Here is a 13,123-nt window from a genome sequence, read left to right as displayed (position 1 = left end):
GGGGGGGGGGGGGGGGGGCAGGTAACACTCAAACCATCACAAAGTGGTATACCATGATATTAACCCAGAGAAAAAACACACTACTGACAAAACAGCATTCACATCTTCTTCCCTGACACACCTGTACAAGTAGACATGCTTTAAGGCACTATCCTTTTTTTCTGAACTTGCCCAGCAAAACAAGTCAGGGGAACTCCTCTGAAGGAAAAATAACCCAGGAAGACACTACACATTTCAGAAACAGGTTTCCCTCCCTTTCTTTTAGGAAGCACATTGACTTAAGTGGCTGCAGAGCCTGATTTTCTGCATCCCCTTTGATGCTGAAGATCATCAAGGAGAAAGTCTTGATGGCCTAGGGGGTGCTTTGGTTGATGGAATCATACAAAATATATATAGAGTACAGCAAGCAGATGAATAAGCCCGTGCAGGGAAAGGAAAGAGGACTACAAAATACAAAAAGCTACACCTTTTCCATGACTTAGAACTCACTCTTTTTCACTACTGGGCAACAGCAGCCAAAAAGCCCTACTGACTGCAGAGAACAGCAATACGGTCACCAACCACACATGTACATTTAGACACCTTCAGGGAAGCTGTCTTGGATAAATTGTACATAGCTGTGCTGCATCCGTAGAGAATGATGCAACCGCACACCGTAAGAGTACCTAGGTTACTGGGACACAGGCAGGAAACTACAAAACTATTCTTCCTCAGGAGAGCAGAAGCAATACATACAGGAATTCACTGAAAAAACACGCAGAGGTACCCTCAAGTACCAAGAAGAGTTCACCTGCTTTTTGCCGCCTGTCTGCCTACCTACTAGTGGGTGACAGCTCTGAAATCTTTTGATGACAGACTTTAGGTTTTTCTTTCAGTAGTAGCGCCATCAGTTTGCTGAGAAACTCAACGTGTTTTCAGAAGTGAGACACGCACAACGGGCCCACTCGCGGGTCACTCTGACGGTCACCACCAAACCACCCCCCTGACTGCATGCTACTGCAGTATGCTCACCGACTGCGCAAGATCGCGCTCCGCTGGAGTCCGCCGCTCTCCACCGGCGGCTCAGTATGTCTCCACAGCAGCGCTTGGGGCTCCCGGGAGGCGGACTCGGCGTTCCCAACAAGAGACGGCGCTCCTTCACCCACGTCCCCGCAAGAGTGTTTGCCTTCAGCTACCAGCAGCCGACGCTACCACAGCCACTCACCCGCCAGGCCTGCAGGCAGCCCCCACTTTTACCGGGACTGCGCCCTGTGCCTACCTGCGCGCGTCTCGTGCTTAGGCACCCGGTAGTACTTGTTGCCGAACTGGTCGGTACCCACGAGCTCCTTGGCAGGTCCGAAGAACCGCAGGCGCAGGGCGCGCAGTACTTGCCACGGCCGGCTCATCTGGCACGGACTGCCGACGCCAAGGTCGCCACCACCGCCGCACTCCAGCCCTAGCGGATTACGTCACGCGCCGCGCCGAGCCGCGCCGCCTCGCTCAGCCGCCGCCAGCGGCACCCGCAGTCTGCCGGCCCCACCCACTGGCAGCCGGCATGCGAGCAACGCCCCTCACTATTGGTGGAGAGCGGCGTGCCCTGAGCCCATTCCGGCCAACCCTGGCCCAAGATGGGGGAGTGGTGCCGCTGGGCTTTGCTGTCGGGCCATGCTGGGCTTCTTTTCGGCCCGTCAGACCGGGCTCGACGATCCACTGCGGCTGCGCCGAGTCGAGTGCACACGAAGGTAATGGGGACCGGTGGGGAGCCGAGATTGGAATGGGTTGCGCTGCGTGGAGAGGCTCTGGACGGGCGCCTGGCGCCCGCGGAGCAGTAGTCCCTGACTCCGCCCTGCTGGGGAGCCGTTGCCAGGCCCGCATTTGACGGGCTGTCCTGCCGCTCCTGCCCTCTGTGCTGCGAGCGCGGAGGAGCCGCAAGTCTCTGGAGACGGCCTGGGCTCCTTGGCAGAAGCTCCCAAGTATCTGCAATACCTTGTCCCCGGGTTTTCTGTGCAGTGGTGTTTTGGTGTTTGGTTGGGTTGTTTTGTTTTGTTTTGTTTTGTTTTGTTTTGTTTTGTTTTGTTTTGTTTTGTTTTGTTTTGTTTTGTTTTGTTTTGTTTTGTTTTGTTTTGTTTTGTTTTCCCCCACATGTGAATTAGCAGCCCTGAGGCTGAGAAAAGGTAGGCTGATAAAGCAGTAAGTCGTACCTCAGTATTGCTGTCCGTGCTAGACTGACGGTTTCACCTTGTTTTCCGGTTGCGTGCGGCTGTGCTGTCTTGTGAAGAAACAAAACTCATGTGGTGCTTCTGTGGTCTCAGTTTTTCCTTCCTCTCACTTGGCCTCTTACCAGGTCGCAGAAGCAGCAAATGCCAGATTTTTCATAGGTTTCCAAAAGCTTCCATGTGAAGTAGCGACTGCATAGAGAAGCTTATTAATTTTCCTGCTAAAAGTTATTATGTGGTAATATTTGGTGCATACAGAGAATAAATTTTACAACAGTATTTCAAGTTAAAGGAAGGCAGCTTCAGTTTAGTTGTGTGTGCAGCTTTGTCTTGATGCTTTATTACCTTAAGCATTTTAGTTTTACCTTGAAAAACAAATCCAATCTGTGGAAGATTATAGATTATTTATAGCTACAATTTGAAACCGCATCTTAAAAAAACATTTTTCTTAAGGAGATTTATTGCATCACTAAAATTCAGTCTTGAAAGACGTTTGATCTAGTGATCTTGTATATGTCAGAATTCTTATTCTGGGTGACTTCTTGCATAATTTTAATTTGTATCTTTAAAACGTGCTTTAAGGACTTGCTGCTTTTGCAGCATGCAAACAGACATGCAGTCAGGAGTCTGCCTGTAACAGCCTCAGCTTGTCACATCAAGATCTTTGCCACTCATGTTGAAGCTGAGTACCTTTTCAGTTATCTGTTTAGTTACATTTTTGTTGATAGTGTTTTTTACAATATAGTATCGTAAGAAGGTCTGATCATCTTGTAAAGCTAATTTTATATTGGATAGTGATCTTTAAGGAAGCAGAATCTGCCTTTTTTTTTTTAACTATATAATATTAGGGTAATTGAAGATACAGGTTGCTGGTGAGTAATACAAAATAAAAACTTTAGCTAAGAGAAGTTTGTCTTGGAACGTTTCTATTCCATGTTGCTGAAAAAATAACCTAGAAGCATTGTTTCCTCAAAAGAAATAGCTGTCATTTGTTAAACTATATGAAACTGTCCACTAGGTGGCCGTAGTTCCAAGTAGTATGGAGCTTGGAAGAATGGTACCCGGTGAGGCTTCAGAGTAACTCGTATTTATTGTGACTACAACTGCTTCTTAGCATTTATTTTGCTCAATGTTTTCAAATTGCATTCCGGCTCTTGTTTCATAAGTTGAGATCAAATGCAGCATTACTATTTATTTGAGCCTATTTTGTGTAACTGTTGGTTTCCTACCTTCTAAACAACATAAAGAATAAAATATTTTTCTGACAGCTTCATAGGTGTTTTTCCAGTTCAGTATCATGTCTGCAGATCATGATTTTACAAAAAATAAATCGAGGAAGCACAAAATTACAGTTAAGAGCTACATCATTCTACAATTCTGTTGTTCTCATTCATTTTTTTTTTTCAGAGTTCTAAGTTTGGAATTAAATAAAGATAGAGATGTGGAAAGAATACATGGGAGTGGTATCAACAGTCTTGATATTGAGCCTGTTGAGGGAAGATAGTAAGTATATACTTCAGTTGGTAAAAATGTGTACTAGTACTTCACAATGTTTTGAATTTGGTTTCTTGTTGAACAATCAAGAAATCATTATGCTTACTGATCCTATTTATGCCATGAATCTTATAACTTCTGGACTTTATTAACACCTGCAGCATGTTATCCGGTGGATCAGATGGTGTTATTGTACTTTATGACCTTGAAAACTTGAGCAGAAAACCGAGTTACACATGTAAAGCACTTTATTCTGTGGGAAGGTAAGTGCTCTATTAAAAGTTTGTAGTGATGCCTTTTGTGTGACTAGAATAAACCTCACAAAACAATATTTGTCCTTTATTCCAGGACATAGACTGTATACAATAGTGCTGGAACTCTTTGAAGGCTAACATGATAAATCGTAGTTTTTGGCATGTAAAAACAAAAATCAAAAAACCATGATGGTTTGGATTTATGTGATTTATTCAATAGCAGGATCTAATTATTTTTCTTGATTTATCCGCTCTTGACATTTATCTTCTGATATCTCCAGAATGTCAGAGCTAGTATACCATTCATATGTTATAACACTAGAAAAACAAGACCAAAAACCCAAAACTCTAACACTTCTCCAGGTCACAGTTTCTCATTTGTGAGTTTTCTTACTGTTTCATGTTGAAACTTGATGACTAAACTTGATGACTATGCCAATAGCTATGATAAAGTAGTTCTGGGACTGTTGCAGAAATATTCCTGGCATCTCCCAAATATATATAATATGTGTATCTTTGAATAATTATGTGCTTAGGCAAAAGGAAGATTATCTTTTCATGACACTGTTCAACTGATAAACAAACAAAATCAAAAAACAACCCAACTAAACAACTGATTCTCAGTACTTGGTTTAGTTTCCCCTCTCCTTGCTCTCAGTTGTACTAAATAGCTATTTTAAGTTGTCTAGGTATTCACCAAGTATAGAAATAATTAATATAGAATTCCTGAAAAATGTATTTGAATGAAGACAGATGTGTTACTGACAAAAATGGGATATACTTTCCTAAAGAGCAGGATACTATCATACCATGTGTAATCTCTGTCAAGACTCAAAGGTTTTATTCATTTGTCAGGCTTTTCTTGCAGATAATGTAAATTTGTACGTTACAAGCATTAGGTCTTCTAGGAAAAGCTGGTTTTCCCATAGATAGTAAGGTTGGAAGGTAGGAGAGCCCTGCAGAGCTTGGAAGGTAGGAGAGCCCTGCAGAGGGACCTGGACAGGCTGGATGGGTGGGCAGAGGCCAATGGGATGAGATTTAACAAGGCCAAGCGCAGGGTTCTGCACTTCGGCCACAATAACCCCAAGCAGCGCTATAGGCTGGGGACTGAGTGGCTGGAGAGCAGCCAGGAGGAAAGGGACCTGGGGGTACTGATAGATAGTAAGCTGAAGATGAGCCAGCAGTGTGCCCAGGTGGCCAGGAGAGCCAATGGCATCCTGGCCTGCATCAGGAACAGTGTGGCCAGTAGGACAAGGGAGGTTATTCTTCCCCTGTACTCAGCACTGCTCAGGCCACACCTTGAGTCCTGTGTCCAGTTCTGGGCCCCTCAATTCAAGAAAGATGCTGAGGTGCTGGAACATGTTCAGAGAAGGGCAACGAAGCTGGTGAGGGGCCTGGAACACAAATCCTATGAGGAGAGGCTGAGGGAGCTGGGGCTGTTTAGCCTGGAGAAGAGGAGGCTCAGGGGTGATCTTATTACTGTCTACAACTACCTGAAGGGGCATTGTAGCCAGGTGGGGGGTGGCCTCTTCTCCCAGGTAACCAGCAATAGAACAAGGGGACACAGTCTCAAGTTGTGCCAGGGTAGGTATAGGCTGGATGTTAGGAAGAAGTTCTTCACAGAGAGAGTGATTTCCCATTGGAATGGGCTGCCTGGGGAGGTGGTGGAGGCACCATCCCTGGGGGTCTTCAAGAAAAGCCTGGATGAGGCACTTAGTGCCATGGTCTAGTTGACTGGCTAGGGCTGGGTGATAGGTTGGACTGGATGATCTTGGAGGTCTCTTCCAACCTGGTTGATTCTATGATTCTATGATTCTAAGGTTATTTGGTAGGTGAGACCTCTAAGACTCGTACTAACATATGTCCTGCTGTACAGATAATTAATAGCTAGGTTTTCCCTCTTAGGTCTTTGCAGCTCTCATGTTATATGAGGTCTAAGAGATTCATGAATAAGGTGGACAAGATCTTATTTGTAACAATGAAAGCTCTTGTACCGTAAAAAAGGAAAAGGGTAATAGAGCGTGTATAAAAACAAATTGGAGCAGAATCTAATGCAAGTAAGCTGCATTTAATAAGTGTTGATAGCTGGAATTTATTGAAGAAAGTTAATTAAAATTGTAATTAAAACCAAGTAATGACTAAACATCCCCAAATCTCAAAACCTGAATGACTTCTGAAACAGATGGAGCAACCTGAGAAAATAGATGCTGAGAAGACACACCAAAAAGCCTGCTGATTCTGTGCTAGAAGGACACCATTTTAAACTTCAATTATGTAAATAGAAGTATACTATACTTTAAAATTCTGTTTATGAGCATAGTTTCTGGTCTATTTCTTCAGTAGGTGTGAGTTTGCACAGATGCATCTTATTTTTCTTTTCAATTGTGTAAAGGCATAAACTGTACTAGTAGGATCTGATACTATGTGTCACAATGTTCTAAATTACAGGGTTAATATTGTTGCTTAAAGTAACTCTAGTAGGTTTCTTGCCTCAATTATTTATTCTCAGTATTAATATCACTTCATAGTATGTTTTTAATACTGACTGGCAGCTAATTAGCTACACGTATAGCTTTGGATATATGAATTAATGTAAAATTCCTAATAGCGTAGTTTTTAATTGGCAGTAAGAAATACATAAGGTCTGACTATCTGGCTCCTGTCTTTGAAGTACATGATAATGACATGTTGCAAACATTTGTCTGTATTCCAAGTCTACAAGGCACAACACAAGTCTGATATCAAAGTTACTTAAAGAACAAGATGTTGGTAGTGGATTGTTGAAGCTATTGATGAACAGTCTCTGGACTGCACCTGCTGAGGGTCTGATAGTTTAGAACATCAGAGGGGCCGATTCCCAATGAGTGGCTGTGATTTACCTACTGTTTCTCATCTAAGATGCAGGGCCACTATTAAAAAAAAAAAAACAAACCACAAGAACTTTCATTATTCCACTGGGAGTCAGCACAGAGCTGTACATGAGTCTGTATGATCCCAGCTGTCCTATGGTACTTCAATGTAACTGATCTGTACCAGTTCAGCAGTAATAAATATCTGATGCTTATGTGTAGGATAGTCTTCTCTACAGAAAACCTGTGTAGGAAGAATGAAGGGCTGTGACCCTAGTAACCATAGAATTAATTCAGTATTTTAATTTGGTAGAAAAGGTTAGCATTTTCTGAGTAGGTGGAAACATGGGCAAGTACGTAGAAAGTATGTAGAATGAACTGACGTTAGGTTGTAACCCTGAGATTTGATGCCAGATAGCAGAGATGCTCACTACTCAGCCTAATAAGATCCAATTCCTGCAGAGTTTAGTTTGTTCCTCAGACATCTAGATTATGGGAGAATTGATTGCTCTAGTGAAGTGTTGAACACAATCCAGTGTTCTGGATTAGATTTGTTGTACAAGAATAATTAGTTCCGTGAGTTTAGCTTTTCCTTCACAGCGCATACAAATGTCTCTCGGCAGGCATTAGGTAGTGAAGATTTTTAGTTTGATTTTTCCTGTAAAGTAAGTGTACAAAATCTGTTGATTTTTAACACCATGGCAGAGTAACAGGCTGTTCTAGGCTACTCCTCAGAGATAAGTAAGGCAGGAGATATTAAACTAAGATCAGCAGTTGCTCAACAGCACTTAGTATTGTCAGTGCTAGCTTCAGGCTAACTCTATTTAAAAATGTCTTCTGTGCTTTCTAGCAAAACAGGAAGTTTTATTAGCTGAGGTGTAGTGATGGATCGATACAGAATATCTCTGTCTGCTTTTACACAATTAAACCCATGCTGCAGTTGCCACTATGGAGGCTGGGGCACTTAAGGTAACAATGTAAAAAGGGTAAGGGCTGAAGTGAGGAAATCTTGTGAACCTTTCACTAACTAGCGGAAACCAGTTGGACATATTTTGTCCTTGTATCATGTCTGACTGGAACAGAGTTAATTTTTCATCACAGTAGCACGTATGGTGCTATATATTTTTGGACTTGTGACCAGTCTCGATAACATCCTGTTGTAGCTATTGCTGAACAGGGCTTGTGTAGTGTCAAGTTATTCTCTGTTCCTCACTCTTGCCCCTCAGCAGATGGGCTGGGTGGGCAACAGGCAGGGAAGGAACACAACTGTGACATCTGACCACAACTGACCAGAGGGATATTGAAATTCTATGCCATTCAATGTCATACACATCAATAAAACTATGGTTGGTGGGTGTCTGGGAAGTGTTCCAAGAATTGCCATAGCTTGAGGTCTGGATCACTGTTGGTTAACCTGTGGTGAGGGACTACTTTTGCAATACTTTTGTTGTTGGTTTGGTTTGGTTTTCTGGGGACTTTGTTTCTGTCTAATTATTAAAATGTCTTTATCTTAACCCACAAGTTTTCTTAGCTTTACCGTTTGGATTGTGTTCTTGATCACACTCCAGTAGGGGCAGAGAGTGAGTGAGCAAGGTTGATGGTGCCTATGGTTAATCCACAATAGCATGATACTTCTGAGTTTGGGAGTACAGTTTTGGGCCCTGAAGCTGGATCCACATAGATCCAGCTTTTGTGAGTGGCCTAGCAGGTGCGTGAAGTGACCTGTGCTGTGTAGAGCCTAGCTGGTTGAATAATATGCTAGAATTGTCAAGATTTGCTCTTGTATCCCTTCTTCCCACCACTGTTAGTGTATTATTAATTGTATTACACAATGTTACTATGCATAGTTGAGTTGAAAGTTTCATATTCTTCCTCTTTCATTTCTGAATGCAAAAATAATTAACCTACAGTAATAATTAAAAGCAATGTACTTGAATTTCCAGTAACTGTGTAGCTGTAGTTATTAGCTAATGGTCATGAAGTTTTAACTGCATGTGATTGTGTTTTTCAGTGGGTCTATTTCTCAGACATTGGTGTTGTGAAGGCAGGAAATTAATGTGGCCGAGTCAGGAATTTTATAGAAAAATAGAGTTATTTTATTTTCCTGAAAACCCGCCCCCAAAACTATATGCAGAAATTAATTTAGTTTTAATTAGCAGATTCAATTAGGTTGAGAAGATCTACAAGGATACCATAGGTAATTTGACTATTTTGGAAGTCAGAAGTTGAAAAAGGCTGAGCTATTAAATATAGCATTCCCCACTATTAATCAGGCTGAGCCATTAATGTTTACTCACAGGTGTGTCAGGCTGGCTGAAAGGAAGGCAGTCCAGGTGCTTGTCCCCGGCTCTTTCAGAAGCCATCCAAGGATCGTTAAGGACTATTGAGCCTGCATAAAGGGTGCTAATGTTGGAAACTATCCAGAGCAGAGACGGCGCTGTCCCTCAGGTGCTTGTCCTTCTGAGCACCAGGGGACTCTTTCTTGCAGAATCTATCCAGACAGGGGGGGAAAACTCTAAGGCGGGAACCCCAAGGCAGGAAGTCCCCCAGTATTTATACCTTTCCTAGACAAAGAGCAGAGTTACCACCTCCTAGGCGCGAAGACCACAGCCAGTCCCCAGCCCGATTCTAGCGCGGGCACTGCATGGGGCACTCCTCATGTCAGAAGGGCCCCTTGCTCCCCCACTTCACGCCTGCGGGGCTGGGGAAGGTGGAAGGGGGAGGGGGGAAAACAGGTCTTTTCGGGCGTTTTCCTCTCCCATTCAAACCACAGAGGGATAGGAATTTGGGGGTATACAGGACTCCAGGACAATTGAGTTTCCACAAGCAGAAGTGGTTTGTAATCTTAGACTCTCAGTTTTATGATGAAATCTTTAAACTTCAGAATTAAAAAATTTCAAGATACACCAGTGCCTTTTATGTCTCAGAGTGAATGCCTTCAGATATGCTATGGATATACCGTGTTTCAGAAAGGTAAGTGATCTGTAGTTTTTTGAAATGAGGGGTCTTTGAAGAAATTAACGTAGGTCAATTGCAAATTGAGGCGCCAAAACAACTAGCTCTTCTTGAAAACTCAAGTACAATTTTAGAAGAATCTTTAAATTGTTTTTAACTTGTCATCAAATATCAAAACTATAACCAGTTGGAATATTTTCCTTGATTTTTAGGAGCCATCCTGATGTACATAAATTCAGTGTGGAGACAGTCCAATGGTATCCTCATGACACCGGCATGTTTACATCCAGTTCGTTTGATAAAACGTTGAAAATATGGGATACAAATACTTTACAAGTAAGAGAGAATTTCTACAGCTTGCAGTCTTCCTTGTATATACATGTTATTCATTCCATATCTGCATTTCTCCCAGAGCTCCACAGGGCTGAGTATCCAGAAGGATGAAGACTAAGCTTTTTTTTGAAACTGTGGGTGCAGCATCAGGGTGGAGTGATTCTGACATTCACACATACCTTGTCTGTACCTGTTTCTAAAGTCCTGAATGTCCAAACTGTACAAGAGCTTGGAACCCTTGGGGTGGTTCTTTTCTGTTATTTCCTGTGAATGGAAACATAGCTAGCTGAATTTATGTTATGTGACATTGTCAAGAAAGAACTGTTAGGAAGGTTGTTCTTGGGTTTTTTTTTTTGTAATGATAATAAGATTAAATATTTTTAGTAACGAAGGCTTAAATAACTGCTTTTCAAGAGAACTGGTGGTCTTGACACTCAGATTCATGATGTATAAAGTTCTGCTATTGTAAGCACCAGAGACCCCATTTTTAAATATTGGTGGAGAATGAGAGAAACCATTAAGAAAATGCAAACCAGTGCAGCACATTATTCAAGTAAACAGATTCTGAAGGATTTTGGGTTACTTTGGCTCATTAATCCTTGCATTTAATTGTTGAACTATTAATTCTGGAGTGCAGTTTATCCTGTTTCTGGCATGAATGTGTTACTGGATTTACAGTGATGCTATTTGAGTGTTTCATTCATAGTGAAAGAAGTTAGAAGTTCAAAATAATAGGGAATGAATTTTTACTTCTGTTTTATGAGACGTGAAGCTATGTTTGTAGTTACCAAATCTCAGAACTACAAAGTTCAGTTTGCTTTCCAGGCGGTTCTGTGAGCATCAATTGAAGCCCGTAATTGATTTATTTTTGACATTCACAAGGGAGCTAATAACTTTGTATGGTTTTGGTTTGCTTTGAGATTTTTTTAAAAGAAATTCAGAATAATATATGATATTTGAATGACAGATGGCTTCGGAATTCAGCCTAATTGCTTCTTTGCTCTTTAATTCTATCTCCAAATGACAGCTGTCTCGTTAGCTGATTCTTTTTCTAGCTTTTTTAATTTTTTTTAATCAATTTCCATTCATGCTTCTGATAAGTCCTTTTTTCTTGGTCTTTCTTTTGTGACATCTCTGAGCTCTGGCATAGTTATCCTAGTGGGGAACGGACTTACCTCATGTTGTTTGCACAATGCCATTTCTAACCAGAAGAATTGTTAGTATGGTAATCTCTGTATTAGTCACATTTGTAACTCTCATTATTTAAAAAATAATGATGATAATTTACATTTTGATAACACACTCATGCTGTGATTAATCTTTTTTATCACCAGCCTGCAGATGTATTTCACTTTGAGGGAACAGTCTATAGCCATCACTTGTCTCCAGTTGCTACAAAACATTGTCTGATAGCAGGTATGTGTGCGTTTTTAAGAAATGCTCTGTGTATTTGGGAATTACAATAACAAGCATGTAATATTCAGTGTTTTTTTTTTCACTCCCCTGTCCTGTTTTCATATATGTTGAGTCTTCCTAAGACAGAAAGCCATCTGTAAAATATAATGCTATCAGTTAGTCAGATGGTATTGATGAGAATGTCACATCACTTCTTCTGAAATAATACAACCTTCAGTTCTCCACCTAGAAGAGAACACCTTGGCATAACTGGATTACCTTTCATTACATAAGTTAGCTTTTGAAAGTTATTATGTCTAAACATGGTAAATGGCATAAATGAGAGGGACAGTGTATTACTTACATGTACACAACGTAACTGCATTTAGCAGAATGTTTTAATGTTTTAAGTTTCGTGAGTACTGTCCTGTTTATTCCAGGTCTCTAAATTTTGGCTGTTACGTGGTAAATTTACTTGGACTAAGAATGTGAAGCTATTGATAGAACACATTCCTTTCTGTGAATGAACTCTTATGCAGCTAACATTTTTCATCTGTTTCTTTGTCATTGCTAAGATTGTTGTTGTTGTTCTTGCAAATGCTGGTGTGGGTTTGTTCATCTGTCTTTGTTTCTCTCGTTACAGTTGGTACCAAAAGCCCCAAAGTACAGCTCTGTGACTTGAAGTCTGGATCCTGTTCTCACATTCTACAGGGTAATTTTTATTCTGAAACATTTATGTTAAACAATAACTACTTTGACTAAAACAAGTCCTGTAAAGAACCACTGTATACAATGTATTCTTTGTAAGAAATGTGACTAATTTATTTACTGCCGTTGCGGAAATTACACAGTAGCAAAAGGTTCCGAGTGATAGCCTGGTGCTAATGAATTGAGGAATACAAATGCTAATTAATGAACACTTGTTAAAGATATGTGGCCATTTGCATAATCTAATCAATAGCAATTACATTGTTAAGGGTAGGCATTGATTTTGTATTCATAGAAATTCAATGTGTGATACTGCTATTTTGTTGTTTTTTTTTAAACCAACAAAAAAAAAAAAAAAAGAACAACTCTAAAATAAAACAAACTACCAACAAAACACCCATGCACTTCATTATTTTTAAACAAAATGTGCTGTAAAAGTACTTGAATGGATTTATGTAGAAGTTTCTGCATAAAAGGCAAGATGCTACTTGCTACAGAAACATGCTATCTAATCCTTCATATTTACATAATCGTTCAGTAAGCAGACGTTTATTTTTCCATAATCCATTGTTTCTGTGCTTACTGAAAGTTTGCTTTTCATGTCTATGTCTAATGTTTATAGTATTTACTTTTTTGAATGTGAGTACATAGACACATGCTCGAGTGAAGGCAATTGCAAAGTAAACCTTGATGCTCAAATCAGCATGTCAAGAGCCAGATCCGATGTAGAAACTATAAGGAAATGTTCGCTCAGACACAGCAGTGTGCAAATGCAGGTCTATTTCTTTACTGAGCAGCTTAAGTCTAAAAGCAGCTGAAGTGCTGGGATCATAGATTGTAGAATTTCAGAGCTTAGAAGGGACCTCTGGAGATAATCTAGACCAACCCACCTGCCAAGGCAGAGTCACCCAGGGCAGGCCACACAAGAACACATCTGGGC

At 41.0% G+C, this 13,123-nt stretch overlaps 2 protein-coding genes across 3 annotated transcripts in view; one reads left to right on the top strand and one right to left on the bottom strand.

The window, feature by feature from the left end:
- The window catches only part of NDUFAF2 (NADH:ubiquinone oxidoreductase complex assembly factor 2), a 75,042-nt gene extending 73,579 nt beyond the window's left edge, over positions 1-1,463 (bottom strand). The window contains exon 1 of the mRNA XM_064140821.1: positions 1,259-1,463. Within this exon, the coding sequence (XP_063996891.1) occupies positions 1,259-1,385 (127 nt within the window). The 5' untranslated portion in view covers positions 1,386-1,463. The remainder of the gene's footprint in view (positions 1-1,258) is intronic.
- A 90-nt stretch (positions 1,464-1,553) lies between these two features.
- ERCC8 (ERCC excision repair 8, CSA ubiquitin ligase complex subunit) overlaps positions 1,554-13,123 on the top strand; it is a 34,138-nt gene continuing 22,568 nt past the window's right edge. The window contains exons 1-6 of one of the 2 annotated variants that reach the window (XM_064140818.1): positions 1,554-1,721; positions 3,603-3,698; positions 3,851-3,952; positions 9,960-10,083; positions 11,415-11,496; positions 12,119-12,187. In XM_064140818.1, the coding sequence (XP_063996888.1) occupies positions 1,645-1,721; positions 3,603-3,698; positions 3,851-3,952; positions 9,960-10,083; positions 11,415-11,496; positions 12,119-12,187 (550 nt within the window). In that variant the 5' untranslated portion in view covers positions 1,554-1,644. Of the gene's footprint in view, positions 1,722-1,931; positions 1,953-3,602; positions 3,699-3,850; positions 3,953-9,959; positions 10,084-11,414; positions 11,497-12,118; positions 12,188-13,123 lie in introns of those variants that run through there. The other variant, XM_064140819.1, reaches the window with a different exon arrangement.

This window comes from Pogoniulus pusillus, chromosome Z (assembly GCF_015220805.1).
Source record: "Pogoniulus pusillus isolate bPogPus1 chromosome Z, bPogPus1.pri, whole genome shotgun sequence".
Taxonomy (NCBI): Eukaryota; Metazoa; Chordata; class Aves; order Piciformes; family Lybiidae; genus Pogoniulus; species Pogoniulus pusillus.
The sequence above is the reverse complement of the archived record's forward strand: the minus strand, read 5'-3'. Positions and strand labels throughout refer to the sequence as shown.